We start from the raw sequence: 23,186 nt of genomic DNA, 5'->3' as shown, positions 1-23,186 counted from the left end.
TTTACTTAGCTCTAATGTATGGTCAAACACCTTTAAAGATTTTGCAGATGGGTATCATTTCTTTTAATCTCACAACAAAGTTGCTTTATGGGGACAATTATTCCCATTTTACAAAAAACGAAAACAAAAAACTGAGAGTCAGAGAGATTTAAGTGTCATGTGGAAGTGACGACAGTTGGACATTGGAAGGATCTGAGTTTTTCATCTCCAGTATCCATGACTGCTGTCAGCACAGACTGAAGCTCACACTGTGTGCACAGTGAATGCAGAGTTGGTCTCCTTGAACTCTGCTTGAATCAGAAGCAAAGAGCACACGTGCTCAGCGCTTGGGTCAGTCCTCAGATGAGAGTATGTTCAGAGGCTGAAAGCAGAACCATGAGGGATCTGAAAAGTATGCGACGGGAAGAATGGAGGCAGAGATTCTATGAGTGCTAATTTTGGGAAATGAAGGTAGTGGAGGTTTTCTGACTGTATTCAAATATTTCGCTGTTTTGATACTGAAAGGAAATGGTTTGTCCCATTAAACTCATAGAGGATCGAGTGATAAAACTAAAAACAGATTTTTCATGATAGAGCTTACACCCCTGGCAGAAAGTTTGCCTGTCACTATGCTAATGTAAAAGTATTTAGTAAAGATCTATCAGAAGACATTCTTTAATGAGCTATAGGTACTATTAGTTCATTACACCTCACAGTTCATTCTGTCAAAGGACTAAGACCCACTATTGGAAATACTAAATACTCTTCTAAAGCAAGAAATTTTAAAGAATTTTGAAGACATTTGTATTGATATTTATCATTTTTGCTAAATGTTTCATGTTTAAGAATATTGTAAGCAGAATATTGTCTCTTTATGAAAGTTAGAACCAATAACACTGAATAGAAAATGGTAATGTTACATGACTCTAAAGCACAAGTTGAAAGGAAGATATAGGGAGATACATTTTGAAAAGTTATTAGAGACAGAATATGAAGCTCCATGAACACCACACTTTGGAGTTGAACATATATTCTATCCAGCATTTCAATTATGAGGATTATTCAGGAAAGTGGGACATACTTGACAGATAAAACTAAGTGAATATGCAAATTACAAAATGTAATATATAACATGATTACAAATATGTCAATGTGTGCCTGCATGCATGCTAAGTTGTGTTTGGCTCTTTGCAATACCATGGACTGTTGCCCACCATGCTCCTCTGTCAATCAGATTCCCCAGGCAAGAATACTGGAGTGGGTTGCCATTTCTTTCTCCAGGGGATCTTCCTGACTCAGGGATCAAACCTGTTTCCCGAATCTCCTGCATTGGCAGGTGGATTCTTTACCAATGAGCCACCTCAGAAGCCCCAAATATGTCAATACTATTAACATATGCCTCATAATTAAAAGGAGAAGGCAATGGCACTCTGCTCCAGTACTCTTGCCTGGAAAATCCCACGGACGGAGGAGCCTGGTGGGCTGCAGTCCATGGGGTCACTAAGAGTCGGACACTACTGAGCAAATTCTCTTTCAGTTTTTACTTTCAAGCATTGGAGAAGGAAATGGCAACCCACTCCAGTGTTCTTGCCTGGAGAATCCCAGGGACGAGGGAGCCTCGTGGGCAGCCACCTATGGGGTCACATAGAGTCAGATACGACTGAAGTGACTTAGCAGCAGCATAATTAAAATAAATCAATATGGATTTTGATGATTGTTAAAGCTGAATAGTAGGTAAAATTCTCTTTTGTTTTTAACTATATGTGAAAAATTAAAAGTAAATGCAGGTAAAAAGAATTTGTAGATCTTCAGAATTTAACTACAAGAATTGAGATTTAGCTGAAATTAACGGAAAGAAAGGTGTACATAAGTGAAATTTTCAAGTCTCTAGAGTAAATCTCAGATTAATTTATTTCATTTTATAATACTTGCAGAAACAGTTTAAAATTGTTTCTATGCTTCTCATTCTAATAAGTATAATGTTAATATTTTCACTGAATCTTTAATATGGCCTAAAATATTACATTGGACTGTAATTTGTTTATTCTCTTAATAATTTATCATTAATTCTACTTTCTCAGAACTGTCTCAAAATAGAAGAACTTTGCCTTTATCACAACACAATGGCAAAACATGGAGACAGTACTAAGCTCTTTAGTGAAACTACGGCCAAGAAGTAAACAAAACAACGAAGATAGTTTAGCATGTCGATTTAGTATTTTCATTACTGTAAATCATGGAGATACTCAATGGAGAACACAGAATATACCTTAAATTATGCCTTAAATAAATAGGAATGTGTCATATTTTATAATATTTAGCCTTGCTATTACTTTATACAACATGTGCAATCACAATACTTCTGATAGCTAACAGTTAAGAACAGTTATGTGTCCAAAAACAGTGGGTGATTAAATTAAAGGCTGGAAGTGAAGTGGTAGTCACTCAATCATGTCTCAGACTCTTTGTGACCTCATGGACTGTAGCCCATCAGGCTCCTCTGTCCATGGGATTCTCCAGGCAAGAATACTGGAGTGGGTTGCCATTCACTTCTCCAAGGGATCTTCCTAACCCAGGGACTGAAGCTGGGTCTCCGGCACTGCAGGCAGATTCTTTTGTCTGAGCCACCAGGAGGCTAGTGACTCATTATTATGAAGCTCTCAAACATTGTGTGAGGAATTGTAATGTGATAAACTTTTTATGGGCTTCTCTGTCTGCTTAGTGGTAAAGAACCCACCAGTCAATGTAAGAGACATGAATTTCCCAGCCTGGGAAATCCTATGGAGAGAGGAGCCTGTGGGCTACAGGCCACGGTTTCACAAAAGAGTCGAACATAACGTGACTTACCAACTAAACAACGACAAACTTTTTATATGAAATGCAAGGAAAAATAATGGCATTAAACTTCCACCTGCAATGTTATAATAGTTATATTAAAATATACAAAGGAAAAAAATTCCTGGAAATAATTACCAAATTTGTAATAGTTAACTTGTGTGATAGTAGCCAGATTTGAGAGGAATGTGTGTTTTTTAATTTCCAAGTGTTTTTCCCCAATATAATTATTCAATTTTCATTTAGAAGCAACATAAGTAATTATTTTACTTATGCCATACTAACAGACTTTCTATACACTAATACATATTTAATCTCTTTTCTACAAGACTTGGTTTCTCTCAACAGGGAACCTAAATTTTATTCATCTCTGGTTCCCCACAGTATAATCATTATATTGTTTAAATCATGCATGAATTCGTTTAACAAGTTTTTCTTCAGCACATTTTGCTCTCAAGCACTACTCATTTGTGACACAGAGCTAAAACACACCATTGTTAAGGAGAATGTACATTAACTGGGGGCAGTGACATGTAAACACACAAACGAAAACAAAAACCCCATAACTCTATTATAAACAATGTCAATCTAGACATCTTCAAAGTGTGATATCAACACAAAGGAAAATTTTCTGATTAATTCTTAGAAAGCAGAGGCAGCTTTGGAGATAAATCAATATCAAGGATGAGAAGTCACCTAGGGTATGACGGTGGGAGGTTTAAGGCCACCCAAGTGGGAGAACAAGGATTAAAGGCGAGAGAGGGTAGAGTTCACTGAGGGGACTCTAAAGAGTTCAGGAAGGTTGGATTAATGCAAGTGTTGGTTGGAAATATCCAGAGACACAACCAATGAGTCATATGTAGAGGACACATCAGAAAGTGTACATTTTCCTGTGCTAGAGAAGTTAGGTTTCCTTCTATAGCCTGAAAAAATCATGACATTCTCAAAAGAGTCCCTTTGGCAAAACTTGCTCTTAATTTCAGGAAGAGATTCCTTTGGCAGATACATTGTGAATTGTAAGAACACAAGGATGAAGACAAGGAGGTAAACAGATCAATGTAAAGGGAAAATGAACAGGATCTCAGCTAAAGTAGGGACACTAGCAGTGGATATAAAAATGAATAAAGTTGGGAGCTAAATTGTAGATTTAGAAATAATCAAAAAATCATCTACAGCACCATATTTACAGACTAGGAAGAGGAAATGATCACTGTGAGTGGCTCTGAGGAATAACAAAGAAATTAGGAACAGCCAAAGAAAACTGGAAATGTGTAGCATGAATGCATAAAACTAATGAATATTCACATTTCCCTCAACAGGAACAATGCCCAGAGGACATGGAGGTTAGGAACCACACCAGTGTGACAGAGGTCATCCTTTTGGGGTTAACAGAGGATCCTACACTTCGTGTTCTCTCCTTTGTGGTATTTCTAGGCATTTATGTTGTCACCTTAATAGGCAATATCAGCATAATCACTTTAATAAGTTTTTCCCATCTTCACACCCCCATGTACCTCTTCCTCAGTCATTTGGCTTTTGTAGACATTGGGAATTCCACATCAGTCACGCCTATAATGCTTGTAGGATTCCTCAGACATAAACTGGCCCTCCTTGTTGCTGGCTGTGAAGCCCAGCTCTGTTTTGTCGTCACATTTGGGACAGCTGAGTGCTTCCTGCTGGCTGCCATGGCCTATGACCGCTATGTGGCCATCTGCTTGCCCCTGCTCTACTCCACCCACATGTTCCCCAGAGTCTGTGTTCTCCTGGTTGGGGTATCCTACCTGGGTGGGTGTGTCAATGCTTGGACATTTGCTAGTTGCTTACTGACTCTGTCTTTCTGTGGGCTGAATCAGGTAGACCACTTTTTCTGTGACTTCTCCCCTCTGTTGAAACTTTCCTGCTCAGATGTCTCCACTACTGAAATTATCCCTTCCATCTCTTCTGGCTCCATCATTGTGGTCACAGTGTCTGTCATCGCTCTCTCTTACACCTGCATCCTCAGCACCATCCTGAAGATGCGCTCCACTCAAGGGAGACACAAGGCCTTCTCCACCTGCACCTCTCACCTCACTGCAGTCACTCTCTACTATGGAACGATTACCTTCATTTATGTGATGCCCAAATCCAGCTACTCAACTAAGCAGAACAAAGTGCTGTCTGTGTTCTACACAGTGTTGATCCCCATGTTGAATCCCCTCATCTACAGTCTGAGGAACAGAGATGTAAAAGAGGCCCTGAGAAAGGCAATGTTCAGAATATATTCTTAGGATCCATTCTGAACATTTCAGGTGATCTAGAAATTTCTGTTTGGCAGTATCATACCAATTGCTTAAATTGAAACAATACTTTTAAAATTTTATTGAAGTATAGTTGATTTACAATGTTGTGGTGATTTCTGATGTACAGCAGAGTGACTCATATATACATATATATTCTTTTCCTTTTATGGTTATCACAGGATATTATATATATTAATAGTTCCTGTGCTATAGAGTAGGACCTTATTGTTTATCCTTTCTATATATAATAGTTTCAATCTGCTAATCCCAAATTCCCAATCCTTCCCTCCTCTGCTCCCTTTCCCCCCTTGGAAACCACAAATCTGTCCTCAATGTCTGAGAGTCTGTTTCTGCTTCACAGATATATTCATTTGTGTCATATTTTAGATTCCGCATAAAATTGATATTCAGTTCATTCGCTCAGTTGTATCCGACTCTTTGCGACCCCATGGACTGCAGCATGCCAGGCCTCCCCATCCATCACCAACTCCCAGTGTTTACCCAAACCCATGTCCATTGAGTCGGTGATGCCATCCAACCACCTCACCCTCTCTCGTCCCTTTCTCCTCCTGCCCTCAATCTTTCCCAGCATCAAGGTCTTTTCCAATGAGTCAGCTCTTCACATCAGATGGCCAAAGTATTGGAGTTTCAGCTTTAACATCAGTCCTTCCAATGAACACCCAGGACTGATCTCCTTGCAGTCCAAGGGACTCTCAAGAGTCTTCTCCAACACCACAGTTCAAAAGCATCAATTCTTTGGTGCTCAGCTTTCTTTATAGTCCAACCCTCACATGCATACATGACTACTGGAAAAACCACAGCCTTGACTAGACAGACCTCTGTTGACAACATAATGTCTCTGCTTTTTAATATGCTGTCTAGATTGGTTATAACTTCCTTCCAAGGAGTAAGCATCTTTTTTTTTTTTCAGTCTTTGAAACAAATTTATGGCACATAGAAATTTAATTAACATGTATGAGTCCAGTAGTCTTCAGGAGGAGATTTGTATAGTAGGATCTTGGGAGATCCTATTATACAAATTTTTTTTTTAATTTTAATTTTTATTTTTTTTTAGTTTTTTATTTTTTAAATTTTAAAATCTTTAATTCTTACATGCATCTTTTAATTGGTATTATTTGGTGTGTGTGTGTGTGTATATATATATATACACACACACACACACATATATATACACACCATATCTTCATCTATTCGTCCATCAATGGGCATTTAGGTTTTTTCCGTGCCTTGGCTAGTATAGTGCTGCTATGAACATAGGGATGCATTATCTTTTTTAATTATAGCTTTGTCTGGATATATGCCCAGGAGGGGGATTGCTGGATCATATGCCAACTCTATTTTCATTTTTCTGAGGAACCTCCATTCTGTTTTCCACAATAGCTGTACTGAAAATATATTACTTCTAACTCTCAATTTTATACACTTGTAAACCAGCTGAGAAACACTTTAAATCAGTAAGAATGATATGAATAGTTATCACTATTATGTATTAACACCTGTGGGTTTCTAGGATTTTTTCTTTCATTTATTTAGCAAACAAAATTTGTACTTACAATGTGCCAGACCCTATTCTAAGCCCATTGGGATGTTAACTGGCTGACTTCTCATAGAAATTCTTTGGGAACTCAATTGGTTCAGTCATGTCTAACTCTTTGTAATCCCATGGACTGTAGCACACCAGGCTCCTCTGTCCATGAGATTCTCCAGGCAAGAATACTGGAGTGGGTTGCCATGCCTTTCTTCAGGGGATCTTCCAGACCCAGAAATCACACCAACATCTCCTGCATACTGACAAAGCCACCAGGAAAGCCCCTCAAACCCTGTGAAATAGTATTATTTCTATTTTACAAATAAGTCATCTGTGGCACAGAGACATCATGTAGGTTGCTCAAAACCATGCAGCTAGGAAGTTGTGGGACCACTGTTTGAATCTAGAAAGCCTGGATCCCAAACCGCTATGCTTCTCCACTTAATTTTTCACAGTAATCCCATGTTCCTGGTGTCATAAATTTACCTCAATTTACAGATGAGTATATCGAGTGCTAGAGAGTACCAAGCGTTTGTCTGGAGAGATGTGAACTCAATTCTTCTAAATCTAACAGCATCAAGTCCTTGGATTCCATGCCCTTGATCTAAACTCTGAGCCACAATCAGTCCAATGACCTCAGCACTGTCACTGATCTAAACGATCTGAGCAGGATCAGCAAGACTGAATTGTTCCTTTCTTAAGTCTTCTGAACAAACTCTACCCCCAAGAAGATCTAGGTTGTGAAGACTCCAAAAAAAGGAAATGAATGTGAAAACTGGATTGATTTCTATCTATCTATAGAAAATAAGGTCTGGACACCACAATCACATGATTTGACTGGAAGTCTATTCATATTTAAATACGTTAATAACAAATACTCCCATCTGGTACGATGTAATCTTCCTTATCTGTAGGAATTTTAAAGAGCATCTTTTAATTCTAAGCATTGCAATTAATACGTTAACGACAGTTTAGTTCCACAATCTAGATTTATTAAGAGATTCAAATCTATTTTAAAAGCTAGAAATATTGTCTAAGATTGTATATTTCCTATATAATAAGCCACCCATATTAACATCACTACTGGAAAGGGTGAAGAGAGATTTTTCTGGAGTACAGGAATTCCTAACAGAACAAATACTGAGGCAACTCTTTAAATCACCTGGAAGTAACACTTTGATCATAAAAGTCCTTGTCTCAGCAAAATGGAGCAAGAGAAGTGAGGCATGGAAAGCATAATTTAAAAACTAATAAAATGGAAAATATAGTGTACCACTATAAAATGTATTCTATCTATAATATCACAAATTTTAAGGGGAAAATATATAACAAATACTAAAAGGTAACAAAGATCATTTTAAACACATAAAATTATTAAATAATGGTTAATGGGATCCATTATTCTCTACTCACAGCACATTTTACAAAAATGTGTGGTGATTTTGCCTTCCATACCAACCAACTGAAAAGTAATATGTAGTTTAAATATCTAGACATGAACTTGAAGCTCTATTCTTTCATTCAGTTGTGACATAACTGTCTGGAGGTACTGTCAGAGTTCACAGATTCAAGGTTCGGTTCCACAACTCTGCCCTCCCTCCAGACACCAACTGTAAGCAACAGGTCTCCAGGGTATCCCACTTCTGTTCAACTTGGCTACAAAGCCAGGGAGTCCCACAACACTCTTCCAGGTTTGATCATTTGCTGGGATGGGTTCACAAAACTCTTGAAAACATTTGCTTACATTTTCCAGTTTCTCATAAAAGATATTGTAAAGGACAAATTACTAGTCAGATGGAGAGATATAATGCACCAGGTCTGAAAGGGTTTCAGGGTAGGAGCTTCCATCGCCAGAAAGTTGGAGTATACAACCCTTCCAGTGTGTGGATCTGTTCAACAACTTGGAAGCACCATACAGTTTAGTATTTTCATGGAGGCTATGTAATCAGTCTTCATCCTCTCCATCCTCCCTGCAGAATAGAGTGTGGACATAAAGTTCCAAGCCTCTTATCATGGTTTGGTCTTTTTGAGGACCAGCCCTCATCCAGAAGCTATACAGAATCCCACCGAGAGTCTCCTTATTCTAACAAATGATACCCACCAGAAGTTCCAAGGGTTTAGGAACCCTGTGTCAGGAACCAGGGTTAAAGAACAAATATTTGAACGAAAGATGCATCTAGCACCCCTGTCTTTCAGGAACTTACAAGAGTTTTAGAGCCTTGTGTTAGGAACTGGGGATAGAGACCAATGATTTATTTCTATTGTCACATTCCACCCCCTTGTATGTGGCTATGGACCCTCCACAGAAATGATCATAAAAGAATGAAGTTAGAATTTCATTGGATCATTGATAATTATTCAGTCCATCACCATAACATAGGAAAATGTCCTCCAGGGCAAGGCTATTCAGGTTTACAGGCTTCCATTTGATCTTGTCACATTCTAAACACAGGAGTCATCTCAGCAATATATGGCTTCACATTCTCACCTTTAATTGGTATCATCTCTTGCCCTGAGTATCTTTTGAGGTGTAAATGTAATATTGAATTTATTATAAACACCATTTCTAATTGTCCTGTTAAAATCCCAAATGCATCCTGACTCCCATGACTTTTTGGAACTTAGTTATGTAAACTCTAAAAGTCTTGAATATAGAACCAGTTTCCCTCTGAACATTTTGGACCCATATCTCAGAGTGTTCATAGGTCTCTGTATTTCACATAGGATATCATCTGAGCCTTGCTAAATGGGAATTACTATGACAAAAAATAATTTCCTGACCAGTTAAAATTTACATATTATCTCTTGGCATCTTTAGGAGAAATTCAGGGGGAAAGTGGAGGAAGGACCTCAAACATTGATAATTTCCTGACATTGTGACCTTAGCCTACAAAAGGAGCCTTTGATCAAGATCCTTAGGTTATTTTATGCGTAGATGTGGGATAGGCATTCATCCACACTTGCTGAGCCCTTATTATATTCTAAGAACTGAATAAGCATTGAAGATATGTTGATAAATTGAACAGAGATATAATGTGTAATAGCACAGAGTTCTCATGCAGTTTAGATTTTGAAGGGAGAGGCTCTAGAGGATAAATAAACCATATAAATATAGAACATATAAGTGGTTGGAAGAAACAAGTAAATTGGGATGGTATAATTTATAAAGGGTAATTGTAATGGTGTGAGTGATTTCCTAGAGAGTATGACAAAGAAAGCCACTTGAAGGTGGTAGTTGAGTAGAATGTTGAAATATAAGAAAGACCCACTGGTATGGGGACTGGAGGGAAAACTGCTAGACAGAAAACATCTAGTACAAAAAGATTCTGACAATCTCAAGCAATAGAGAGGCCGCAGTAAACCAGAAGGAAAGAGATACACAGAAGCAGTTCATGGAGAGCTTCATCAACCGTGGCAAAGTGTTTGAGTTTTGTTGTGAAAGGAACAGGAATTCAATAATTTAAAAAAAAAAAACTAATCTAATGTGACTATATTATTAAAAGTTTACTCTGGTTGTTTTCAAAAGTTGATTGTAGGGAAGTGGAAGTAGGGGACCAATAAGGTTAATGGTCAAGATCTGAGATGATGATGCATTAGGCTAGGGGGGTTGCAGTATACTTAGAAATTCACCTGTTCAAGACCCAGTTTATGTAAAGGACCAAAAAGGAATTGATGATGAATTAGTGTGGAAGGTTAAAAATAAAAAGAGTTGAAGATATCTCTGAAATTTGGAGGCTTGGGGAATTAGCTGAAGAAAAGTGATGTACTATAGTTGTGTAACAAGTCATTCAAAATCATATTATTATACGCATTATTTTGTGAGGCAGAAATTCTGGTTGCATTTGTCTCATTTCTCCAATAGTGACTTCTGTGTGTATGTGGTCACTTGCTCATTCATGTCCAACTCTGCGACCTCTGGAAAAGGAAGGGTGATTCAGAGGATAGAATTAAAAGCTCAAAAGGAAGAGCCAAGAGCCACAGAAACTTATTACAGGGAGAGGGATTGGACTCTAATCAGAAAAATAGCAACATGTGTCTTGTGGATTTTAAAATTTCTATGGGCCGGTGTTTCTATGTGACTCCTGTATTCCATCTTTATGAAGAGAAGTATTTACTGCAGATTTTCTAGAATCTTATAGATAGGTGGCACAGTGGTAAAGAACCTACCTACCAATGGAGCCACAATAGATGTGGGTTCAATCCCTAGGTTGGGAAGATCTCCTGGAGGAAGGCATGGCAACCCAGTCCAGTATTCTTGCCTGGAGAATCCCATGGACAGAGGAGCCTGGCAGACTACAGTCCATAGGGTCACACAGAGTCAGACACTACCCACTGAAGCAACTTAGCACACATACAATAGGAAGAAACATCAATTTTAAAAATTAATTTTAAAAAAAGGGAGAAACAAGTCAAAAGTCTATCAACTTAAGAGTAGATAAATAGAAAGTGGTCTTCTCATGCAATGGGACATTTTTCAGCCATTAAAAGTGATGAAGTAAGTATTGATGCATCCTACAACATAAATAAACCTTGAAAACATTATGCTAAGGGAAAGAAGCCAGTCACAAAATACCACATATTATAGGATTCTACTCATATGACATGTTCATAATAAGGAAATCTATAGGGACAGAAATAGATTGTGGTTGCCTACAGCCAGGGGCATCTGAGATGATATTAAAAGATACAGGATTTCTATAGAAGGTGATGAAGGTGTTCTAAAATTGGCCAAGATGATGGTTGCATATATCTGTGAATATTTAAAAATCATTGACTTGTATACTTTAAATGGGTGACTAGCATGGAATGTGAATTTTATGTCAATACAGCTATTAAAAACAACTTTGTGGGCTTTCTGTGTATCAGATTTAAATTGATTCCATTATACAAAATCCATACCAATAAATCTCTTTCAAATAACTCTTCCTCTGGTATTTTGTGAGAAAATACCCTTGAGATTTTTATAACTGTTTTTTTAAAAAAAAGTCTATGAAACCTGCCATTAAGATTCTTAGAATAACTTTTGTTCAGCTGAAAGAGTCGGTGAGGTCTTAGTTCTTTCTGAGGTCTTAACAAAGGCTCTTACAGCTCAGACCAGATCTGATCTTTGATCTGAAGCCATTTCTTACCTTGAGAATATTTTTCTGGAAGATAATGGGAGTAAGAAATACCCTTATTTTCAAACTCAGCAAGATATGGCTCCCTTTTATGTTTTTAATTTTTTTCAAAAGAACCAAAAAATCTTTCTGTAGTTCACAACTCTCTTACATTTTAGTACAGGCAGCTATAAGACACTAGATAGAATTTTTTACATTCTTCCTAGAAATCTTCTCAGTCAAATTCAAGAGTATATAAGGCATCCTTTATATTTTCCAATTTAAGCTCAAGTGACAATACTGACAAATACTCCACCACTACCTGTCAAGTGTCTTTTCTTTAATTCTTAAAATATTTTCCTCACTATTTTTCAAACCCACACTACCTATAAGAACCTTCCAGATAGCAATAAGTCTCCTCAAGGCTCTTTCCATTTCTACCCATAGTTCAGTCCCAAAGCTAATGACACAATTTGGTTTCTGTTACAACAAAATCTCTTTCAGGTGAAATTCTACATAGACTTGGACTGCATTTACTATTTTCCCATTTTTAAAAAATGAAACAGTCTTTATCTATTCAATATATTTTAAGAATGAGTTAGTTATATTTAAGTGATGATAGTTGCATAGATTTTATTATCTAGGCAGGTTGGTTAGTGAATTATGTGGCAGGAGCTCATAGTGAGAAGAGACAGTAAAATTGCCTTCAGTTCAGTTCAGTCACTCAGTCATGTCCGACTCTTTGCGACCCCATGAATCGCAGCACGCCAGGCCTCCCTGTCCATCACCAACTCCCGGAGTTCACTCAGACTCACGTCCATCGAGTCAGTGATGCCATCCAGCCATCTCATCCTCTGTCGTCCCCTTCTCCTCCTGCCCCCAGTCCCTCCATGATTATTAAATTGGTTGATTCAAGTCAGTCTTCAGAGGTGCTGTGGAAATAGCCAAGAAGCACATGAAAAGATGTTCAACGTCACTAATTATTAAAGAAATGCAAATTAAAGCTATAATAAGATCACCTCAGACCAGGCAAAATGGCTACCATCAAAAAAATCCACAAACAATAAATGCTGGAGAGGGTGTGGAGAGAAGAGAACCATCCTACACTGTTGGTGGAAATATAAATTGGTACAGCCACTATGGAGAATAGTATGGAGGTTCCTTAAAAAACTAAAAATAGAGCTACCATATGACCCTACAATCCCACTCCTGGGCACATATCCAGAGAAAAACATGTTCCTAAAGGATACATGTATCCCAGTGTTCGCTGTAGCACTGTTTACAATAGCCAATACATGGAAGCAACCTAAATGTCCATTGACAGAAGAATGGATAAAGATGTGGTACATATAGACAATGGAATATTACTCAGCCCTTAAAATGAAAGAAATAATATCATTTACAGCAACACTTACGGACCTAGAGATTGTTATATTAAGTGAAGTATGACAGAGAAGGGGAAATACCATATCCATTTATGTGGAATCTAAAAGGAAATGATAAAAATGAGCTTATTTACTAAACAGAAATAGACTCACAGACTTAGATAATGAACTTATGGTTGCCAGGGGGAAGAATCAGGGGAAGGGATAGAGAGTTTGGAGTGGACATGTACACACTGCTATATCTAAACTAGATAGACAACAAGGACCTACTGGGTAGCACATGGAACTCTGTTCACTGTTGTGGCAGCCTGGAGGGGAGAGGAGTTTGGGGCAGAATGGGTACATGTATTAATATATACAAGGCTGAATCCCTTCACTGTTCACCTGAAACTCACTACGTTGTTAATCGGCTATATCGCAACGCAAAATTTAAAGTTTTTTTTTTTAACATTTTTACAGTGGAGTCTTATGGTTTTCTTTATATAATATCATATTATCTGCAAATAGTGACAGTTATGCTTCTTCCTTTCTGATTTGGATGCCGTTTGTTTCTTTTTCTTGCCTAATTACTCTGGGATTCGCAATTACTCATAATCCTATCAATATCCACCAATCTGTACTTATACCCACTTTTACCTCCCTTGTATTGGTTATTTATACTTTCCATTCTTAAAAAAAAAAATAGCACAATAAGTCCAACACATCAACATAAAAATCAAATATTTAGCATTTTTGGTCCTCTCCATTGTGTGATTGATTTTGTTTAAAGGACCTAAAAATGCGTCCCTCTTATGTTTTTTGTTTGTTTGTTTTGGTCACTGTATGGCATGCAGGGTTTTAGTTCCTTGACCAGAGACTGAACAGATGCCCCTTACAATGGAGGTGTAGTGTCTTAACCATTGGACCACCAGGGAAGTCTCTGTGTGTTGATATTTCACTTAATATCTGCTATCTCTTTTATCTTTTTTTAAATCCTACAATCCTGTGTTTTTTCAACTAATAAAAATTAACACAAATGTTACTGATTTTAATTTTTTTCCTGTCTAGTATTTCTGTTCAAATTTTCCTTCTAAGAACTGATATATATATATATAGTAATATATCTAAGTATATATCTAGTATATATCTAAGTTTTATAAGTTTTATATGTATGATTCAGTTATTTTCTAATTTCCGTTTGATTTTTTCTTTGATTGAGGGCTTCTTTAATGGTATGCTAATTCATTTCCAAATACATGAGTGTTTTCTGGTTGTCTTTTATTATTGATTTCTAGCTTTATTGCATTACATTTAGAGAATGTTATTGAAAGCTATTAAAATAAATTGAGTCTTGCTTTATTTCCTAGTTTCTACTCAATTTGAAAAATATACTGGTAGCATGTAGAATTGTGCTCAATATGTTATGGCAACCTGAGTGGGAGGGGAGTTTGGGGGCGAATGGATACATGTGCATGTATGGCTGAGTCCCATAGTTGTTCACCTGAAACTATCACATTGCTTGTTAATTGGCTATACTGCAATACAAAAAAAAAGTTTAAAAAAAAATATATATATACTAGTTCTTGATTAATGCTCTGTTTCCATTTCTAGGAAGATGGTTAAAAGTGTTAGTTAAAAAATCTGACATACACATTTCCTCATAATTGAGAAGAATTACATGACTGTAGTTCCATTTTCTAACAGGAAATGACACTGTTATTCCTATTACCCTTCCAGTAGCTAACTTACATTGCATTTGAAAGAGTAGTGGCTGAAAATAACAGCAAAAATAGACTGATGATCTAAGTAGAGAGACATAGAACAGCCACTACATGCAGCCTCCTCTGCCTTCAGTAGATCATATCACAGACATCCATAGAAAATCAGTTATATTAATTCAGAGTTCATAACTGTCCTCTGAACAGATGCATAAGAAAAAAGTAATTCTACTAATTAGAGCCATTTAGCTGGAGGCAGAAATCCTAGCACCACAAAGGATAAATACAGTTAGTCTCATAGACAGAAATTCAGTCTGTATGGCTGGCAGTGATAGGTAAGGGTTTCAACTAGCTCCTCACTAAGAAGGAATCTGGGCCAGTAATCAGAACCCAATGCTTATACTTTTTAAAATTTTGGCTGTGCATAATAAAGTGCACGCTGTCGTCATTCCCATGTAGGCACTGAGACTGTCCCTGGATAAATTCTCCAAAACCAGAGCCTTAGCCAGCAACCGTATGCAAGTTATTTGGTGAGGAATAATCTCAGAGAAAAACTGTAAGGAGGAGAGAAGCTGGATAGATACAGGAATTTTCAGACATAACAGACTTCAGAACAAGGAAGGTGTAGAATTTAATCAGGAGATGGTGCACTGAGTGGCTTGCCACAGCTTTGAGGTTATGAGAGCAGATATTGGAGATAAGACTTGATAGTACACTAGGCGGAAGATAACACATGGTGGTAGGGAAGACTCTAAAAGCCAAAGCTGATGATAAAGGCAAACAGGAGCAATTTGTGGATATCACAATTGGCGATCAACAACTGAGTATTTTCTTTTTCAACAGGGTCTTTCCCAGCAGAGCTGCCTCATTAGAAAGTGCTCATACTGTGTGTTCATTCTCTTCTACTCTCTTTTTTTGAATGTTTCCCACAGCAATAGCTTCTCATGCCATGCCTTTCCCTTGCCCTGTGTATTAGGAAGAGGAAACCTGAGAGATGGCAAATTTTCAGAATTATAAAATAAACAACACTGTGTAGGAAGCAAAATATCCCTGAGGGAATCATCTACATCCCAAGATTTAAAAAAAAAAAAAAACGAGTTGAGTTTCCACCACTTCAATTGCTATTCAGAATCGTAAATGCAAACATCACTAAAAAATTCTCTATGGTATGTCAGGATTTAAAAACATTTTTGACAACATCACAAGAGATAACAGATCGACAGAGCACAAGATGCCTGGTATCTAAAGCGGTAGTCTCAAAATAATGGTCTCTGATGGCCTGAGGAATCTCTTTAAAACCTTTTTTAAGGAATGGAGAACACAACCTTTATGTTATAGGGACTCTAATGTCAGAGGGAATACTCACAGACATTCAAAGGAAAAAAGCAGCCTTAAAACTTTCCCCTGAATTATGGGATACATGAAATCACAAGAACTGCAGAAAGCCACACCTGAATTGTGAGACTATCAGTTCTTCCTCCAGCTTAATAAACTCATGATTTTAAGGGACTGGAAGGTGGTTATCCTGCTGTGAAAGGTAGGAATTTTAGAGCTTTTTCTCTTTAAAATTATTGTATATCTTCTAATTTTTAGTCTACTGAAAAGTTAAAATTTTGCATAATCTCCTTCTCCTTCCGCTTCTGTAACTCAGCTTGCCCCTTGCAAAGTCTAGATCACGTAGGTCACATAGTCTCAGAAAGTGGGGACTTGCAATACTAGGAACTGGAGTTTATCTCACTCATCCTTGTCCTGCTCTTTGCAATCACCTGGCCCCTGCAAACTTGCTTAATCATGCCTGTGTAAAGGTCAGGCATCCTCCTCCCATCTTGACTTCTGTTCCCATCCACGCGAAACCCCTTAGTTTAAACCAGCCTACTAACATCTAGTATTGCCCACTATAGTCTGTCTATAAAAACTCTGTAATCCCTTTGTTCGGGGCTCAGAGTTTGGAGTGTTAACTCCTCTGGGCCCTCCGGTGTAAATAAACCTGAGTTCTCCAACTCCCCAAGTGTGGTGCTTGGTTTCTTGAGTACTGGTTTCTGTAACACTGTATCTTCTAATATTCTATATCTTCTAATAATCAAGTACCCATTTGGTATTAACAGCCTGTTATATTAAAGAAATTATAAGCAAGGATAAGCTGGAAATTTATAGTGATGAAATTTATAGTGTTTACAATTCCCTGGAAAATTACAGGGAATTTTCAATTCCCTCCTCCTGGTAGAGATAGAACCCAGAAAACTGCATGGGGGCGGGGGGAGCTTTCAAGAACAAAAAAGAGAACAGAATGGTAAACTGAAGGCAAAAGCCTGGTGAATAGAGAGGGTAAGACTTGGTTAAACAAACAGAAGGACTGAGAAAACACTATGAATCTTGTTCTCCGGTGCCTGACAGGGTGATAGGGGAGAATGGAAACAGTGCCATGCTGACATGACTTTCTGTTACTACTGCTGTAAAATAAACGAAAAAAAAAAAAATGTTATCAGCATGTTTGAAAAGAAGAGCATGATAAAAGTCAAAAGTTCTCAACCAAAATTAATAAAGATTATGCAGAGTACCTAACCCTCATTCTGCAGACATTTCTCCTTGGAGAGGCTTGCAAAAAACTTGTAAAGAATATGGGTGGATGGGTGGAGATGCACTGTTCGCATAAAGCTCCCCTAGCCATTCTTGCTATGCCCCTTGGTGATGACCACTTATATAGGTCAATTGTAATTTGATACTACAGTAAATGGGGATCATGCATAGAATTTTTAAATGGTAGTTTCTTTCTCCTAGATTTTAAACAACTGTAGCTGGAGTTTTGAGAAGTGGTTGTAAATTAAGTTCAGCAAGAATGCAGAAAGCATTTATACATGCATTCACGATGCTACGTGACAGTATTGTTAAAACCATTTAGAGAGAAACCGACAATCTTTAGTACTAAGCAGAGCAAGTGGTGTATTGAAGAGCAGTTAATAAATGCACTGAAGTATAAGCTTGGAGGCTTTCTGAAGAACTTGTTTGTTCCCCTACCCGTGCCCCCACCCCCCACCCCTGCCCTGGCCCCACAGTCTCTGAACTAACCTTAGTAAAAATTCTACAATCACTAGGCTCTAGATGCAGTTGGGGCATACAAAATTTTAAAACAACTCTCTGCTCTAAGCATACATGCACACACACAAGCACAAACCCCAAACAGCAAAAACCTAACCTCCTCACAATAAACTGATGTGAATCCAAAAGAAGAAATGACTAATACACATAGGAAGGTTTGAGGAGAATTTCAAGGAAAGTGACATTTTAATTGTCTTTCTAAGAAGAAGAAATGACTAACACACATAGGAAGGTTTGAGGAGAATTTCAAGGGAAGTGATATTTTAATTGTCTAAGAATGATCTTTTAGCAGTCAGAAAAGGGCAGAAAGACACTATAAAAAACATGTGAATAGTGGAAGAGTCATGAAGCATATACAATTTTTTTTTTTTAAACAGTGGGATGGTCCCCACATAGGAGAGGTTGCAGATGAAGTGATGGCACTTGCCCTGAGGGAAGCCTAAAAAGTAATTAGCCACACAAGTAAGTGACTCTCTAGGTTCTCACTGCCTCTCTGTGTTTATGTAATACCAGCTGTATCACTTCTGGCAAATTAAGTAACTCGCTAAGGCCATAGTTTCTTCACTACAAACATCATAATAGCAGCCATGAAGATATATGAGATGGTATGGCTGAAGCATGCAGTGAGGTTTAGAAGCTATTAGAATTACCTAGTTTGTAAGCAGAAGATATCTAAAAATCTAAAATTTGATGTACAGAGATTGCAGATTGAACATAGAAAAGCTGGTAAGACGTGAAGGACCAGGAGAGGGAAAGAATAGAGGCTGTGGCAAAAACCCATTTGAGTGATGGAGTAGAAAGCAGGAGACATTTTTTAGTTAGGCTTCTGGAATCTAGAGAATGTGAACAACAAGAGAGGATGAAAAATCAAAGTAATTCAGGCTAGTTTCTGAAAAATGAGCAAAAGTCTAATAGAAGTAAAATAGAAGAGGGGAGACTGAGGCAGAGGGGACACCACGCGCAAAGACACAGCAGCATGAAGGATAGTGATGTGCTTGGAAAATAGAGGGCACTGCTGTCTGGTTTGAGTGTAGGGTAGGCAGAGGCATGTGGTGGAAACAGCCAGGAGTAGTACCTAGGGATCCATTTGTGATGAGCATCAGATATCATACTGGGGTGTTTGGCTTTCCTCTTATAATCAGTGTGTATCTATTCACTGTTTTTGATACTGTTGTAGCCACACGTTCCCGGAAACAAACTCACTCAGAAGGACAATGCAGATAGTGGAGTGCAGTTTATTACACTGGCAGGCCCAAGGCAGAGTCTCCTCTTGGCCAAGGACCCCGACCAGCATTTGTGAAAATCTTTTATACCCCATGTGTACGTGTCTGAACCCACCACTCCAAATTCCTTGAGACCAAGGAAAATACAATCCCAATAACCCCATTATTCACATGCTATGTGCTTATGTGCTCAAACAGTCAAACAATTAGCCAATAATCAATAAACCCGAGGTTACACTCCGATAGATACAGAAAAATTTATGGCCTGTCTGGAGGAACGGGTGATTAGTGTATGTTTTCTCTTAGGCGATGAGTAACCTAGATACGATCTTCAAGGTTCCCCTGATTGGAGGGGGTCTTATCCTTCTGTTGTTGTTTTCATAGGCACTAAACGCAGAGTTCAGAGCCCATTGGAAAGGTGGCCGAGCATGATCAGCATGAACAGGCCTAAGATGGAGTTCAGGCCCTGTGAATTCCTTCTTCAATACCATTAGTGACTTTATATCCTCTGTTTAGGAATCGAATATCCGGTCATGATGCAGTGAATAAAAATGCAACAAATTTGTGACTAATGGAAAACTACCTAGGTATCATATTTACTCTATTGGATAGTTCCAGGACAAGAGCAGAGAGAATAAAAACAAACAGCAACAACAAAAAGGGAATGGCAAAAGGCACCTGGAATTTTGGCTCTGAATTTAAATGCAGAAATATGAGACAGAAACCAAAACTGGGGTCTGATGGTAGCTCTCAGATGTTTGCAAGTAACTCAGTCAGGAAGTACAGGAGGGAACTCTGACATGTGGGGGGAAATATGACCAATTCTGTTCTGAAAATCTTACATTCAATACATGAAGGACATTTTGGCCTAGAAATGTGTCAAAGGAAATGGGAGCTTCCTATACGGTAGAAGTGAGAATTAGAGAGTCGTACAAGGTAAGTGATAGTTAAAGCAATAAAGGAAAAATGTTTCCTTTGCAGGTAAATAGACAAAAACCTTCAGAGGAGAGTGGAAGGGTCTCAAGGCAAGCCATTTGGGTCTAGAAAGATTGCTTGGGTAGATGAGTTTCCCATCTGAGGGTCTTTGAATTGGTTGTGAACCATGCGGTTAATGCTCTCAAGGGCTTCCCTGACTCCACAAACCAAAGTAGGCATTCATTTTTTCATCATAGAGATCATATATGTTTGGTTACATTTTATGTTTCATGTGTATAAATTGTCTGGCCCATCATAAGCATGTAGTCAATATGTGTTGAATAAATTCACAACTTCCATAATCACTTAACCACTCTAAAACTCACTTTATGTTTATAAAATCAAAATAGAAATTCTAAGCTCCCAGACTTGTGAGGACTATGTGAGGCAGCTCTGTCTAGCCCCAGCATATTGTCTGACATATCATGGATATTAAGTGGGTGCTGGTTACCTGTCCTGACTCCTCTTGCATTCTTTGCCCATAGCTACAGTGCCAAAAAAAAAAAAAAAAAGTAACTCTTCAAATGTGTTAGTCTTACAGAATAATTTCCAGTTAGTGTTTATTTCTCTTCCACACTCCTTCATTTTCCACCACTGATTCCTCCCTTTTTTTCTTCCCCTTCCCCTTCAACAATGACAGAAGTTAAAATCAAAATTCTATGGAGTGTTTTCATGTCTGTCTTCACCTCTTATAAGAGCAAATGTTTAATGAAAAATTGAAATAGAAATATTATTTACAAAATTGACGTGAGGAATTTGAGTTTATTCCATTCAGGTCTGTACTTCAAAGCAAACCACTTTGCTAGAAAATGTCCTGGAGGTTTTTCTTAAAAAGCCAAACTTTGATTAGAACATTATGACCAGAATATGCCACTCTGAGACATTACCTTCAAAATCATTTTGCCTCCAAGCTAGTCCATTAATATCTTATTAGGCATCTGGAAAAAAACCCTTCAATTAGAAATTATTAAGAACCTAAAGTTATTGATATATATTTGATCTATATTAAGAACTAATGATATTTTAAATATATATCAAGTTTTAAATATTACCATGAATGGAAACCCAGTAGAAGTTACAATAAGTTAAATTCATTTATGTGGTCAGCTCATTGTCATAATCATTACTTTCAGAGCCACTGCATGGTGAAACTGATGGGAGAGGATTTCATTGAAGGAAAACTCAAAGTTCTTTGGGAAAATTTTCATCTATCTCCCTAATTTTTGTAAAGTTATAAGTGATTTAAATGCATGAATTAGTCATTCAGTCAATAGTTTATGAAGCACTCCTGAGTGCCAGGGTACCATTATATCTGACAGAGCATTTGCAAAATGCAGCATTACAAAATCCTGTGGGTGAGAACAAAGCAATTTTATTATATTTCCCTCTTACATGCAGATACATTTTGGAAAAGAGAGATAAGAATGCTTTTGTGAGTATAATCCGAGAAGACATTTGGGCTCACTTTATGTCATTTATGCAGATTCCCACCCTAGAATCATGCTCACTACTCTAATTGCTGAACTTGACTTCAGTCAACTGCATTTAGTATCACACTCTCAGACTCTCCCATGAAGAGGTGCCCTGAAGCTCAGGTCCCTCCCCTTGATTAAAGTCTAGGTGACACTGGTAAATAAGGATAGTTTCTACTCATCTCAGAGTCTTCATTTCAATAACGCTGTACCTTTGGAGGAAAATTGCTGCGTGCATCAGGAGGATGGGTGATCATACCACACTGACCACATTCCTTCTGTGGGGATTTTCCAGTTTCTCAGACATGCAAAATCTCTTTGTGATGACTTTCTTCTCCCATATGACCATGCTAGCTGCTAATGCATCCATAATGGTCGCCATAAAGCTCAATCACAACCTTCAAATCCCCATGTATTTTTTCCTCTGTGGTCTCTCATTTTCAGAAACCTGTACCACTTACATATACACAATGGAATATTACTCAGCTATAAAAAAAAATAATGCATTTGAGTCAATTCTAATGAGGTGGATGAACCTAGAGCTTACTATACAGAAAAAAGTGAGAGCAAAAGACAGATGTTCTATATTAAAGCATATAAATGGAATCTATAAAGATAGTACTGATGATCCTGTGTGCAGGGCAGCAAAGGAGATACAGACATAAAGGATGGACTTTTGGACACAGTAGGGGAAGGAGAGGGTGGGAAGATTTGAGAGAATAGCAATGAAACATATACATTACCATGTATAAAATAGATAGCCAGTGGGAGTGTGATGTATGATGCAGGGAGCCTAAAGTCGGTGCTCTGACAACATAGAGGGATGGAGTGGGGAGGGAGGCAGGAGAGAGGATCAAGGGGGAGGGGACACATGTATACCTATGGCCAATTCATGTTGCTGTACGGCAAAAACCATCACAATATTGTAAAGTAATTAGCCTCCAGTTAAAAACCTTTTAAAGAAACCTGTATCGCTATGGTAATCATCCCCTACATGTTGGTGGGCTTGCTATCAGACAGCAAGTCCATTTCTCTTCCTGAGTGTGCCACGCAGATGTTCTTCCTGTCCGGCAGTAACTGCTTCGTCATGGCTGCCATGCCTATGACTGGTATACTGCTATGCACAACCCATTCCACTACTCCATCCTCATGACCAATAAGGTCTACTTTCAACTGACGTTGGCAGATTGGGTAGTGGTTAGGTTCCTGATTTCTGTGTGCACCATCACCACTGTATTCAACTTGTCTTTCTGTGACTCCAACACCAACCTGCACTTCTTTTGCAACGTCTTGCCTATGGTCTGCCTTGCTTGTGACTATACTCTCTTGTGAAATGGCTATTTTTGTGCTGACTTTGTGTTGGTAGGCAGCTTCATTTTAATGATTTCCTAGGTCTTCACTGGGTTAATAGTCATGAAGATGCCTTCTGCCAAGGGGAAGCATAAGGCCTTCTCAACTTGCTTCTCACTGTGGTGTGCATACACTATAGATTTGCTGGCTTTGTCTATTTGAGGCCAAGGACAGTGACTCAGTCTGTGAAGATATGCTGATGGCATATACAGTGCTGACACTTCTGCTTCATCCCATTGTTTCCTTTTAA

At 38.1% G+C, this 23,186-nt stretch overlaps 1 protein-coding gene and 1 pseudogene across 1 annotated transcript; both read left to right on the top strand.

Moving 5' to 3' along the window:
• The first annotated feature begins 4,151 nt into the window (after positions 1–4,151).
• On the top strand, positions 4,152–12,981 carry LOC138420483 (olfactory receptor 5P1-like). Its single transcript, XM_069553715.1, has 2 exons — positions 4,152–5,056; positions 12,954–12,981. The coding sequence occupies exons 1-2, from the start codon at positions 4,152–4,154 to the stop codon at positions 12,979–12,981; spliced, it is 933 nt and encodes a 310-aa protein (XP_069409816.1).
• An 8,850-nt stretch (positions 12,982–21,831) lies between these two features.
• On the top strand, positions 21,832–23,186 carry LOC138420137 (olfactory receptor 10J4-like; annotated as a pseudogene).

The sequence above is a fragment of the Ovis canadensis genome, chromosome 15 (genome assembly GCF_042477335.2).
Source record: "Ovis canadensis isolate MfBH-ARS-UI-01 breed Bighorn chromosome 15, ARS-UI_OviCan_v2, whole genome shotgun sequence".
Taxonomy (NCBI): Eukaryota; Metazoa; Chordata; class Mammalia; order Artiodactyla; family Bovidae; genus Ovis; species Ovis canadensis.
The sequence above is the reverse complement of the archived record's forward strand: the minus strand, read 5'-3'. Positions and strand labels throughout refer to the sequence as shown.

What these genes read in the sequence shown, in the direction of transcription:
- LOC138420483 (XM_069553715.1), top strand. Translation starts at nt 4,152, where the DNA reads ATGGAGGTTAGGAACCACACCAGTGTGACAGAGGTCATCCTTTTGGGG. An exon ending in GTAAAAGAGGCCCTGAGAAA is followed by an intron (nt 5,057 to 12,953) that starts GGCAATGTTCAG and finishes CCACTCCTGGGC; the next exon opens with ACATATCCAGAGAAAAACAT.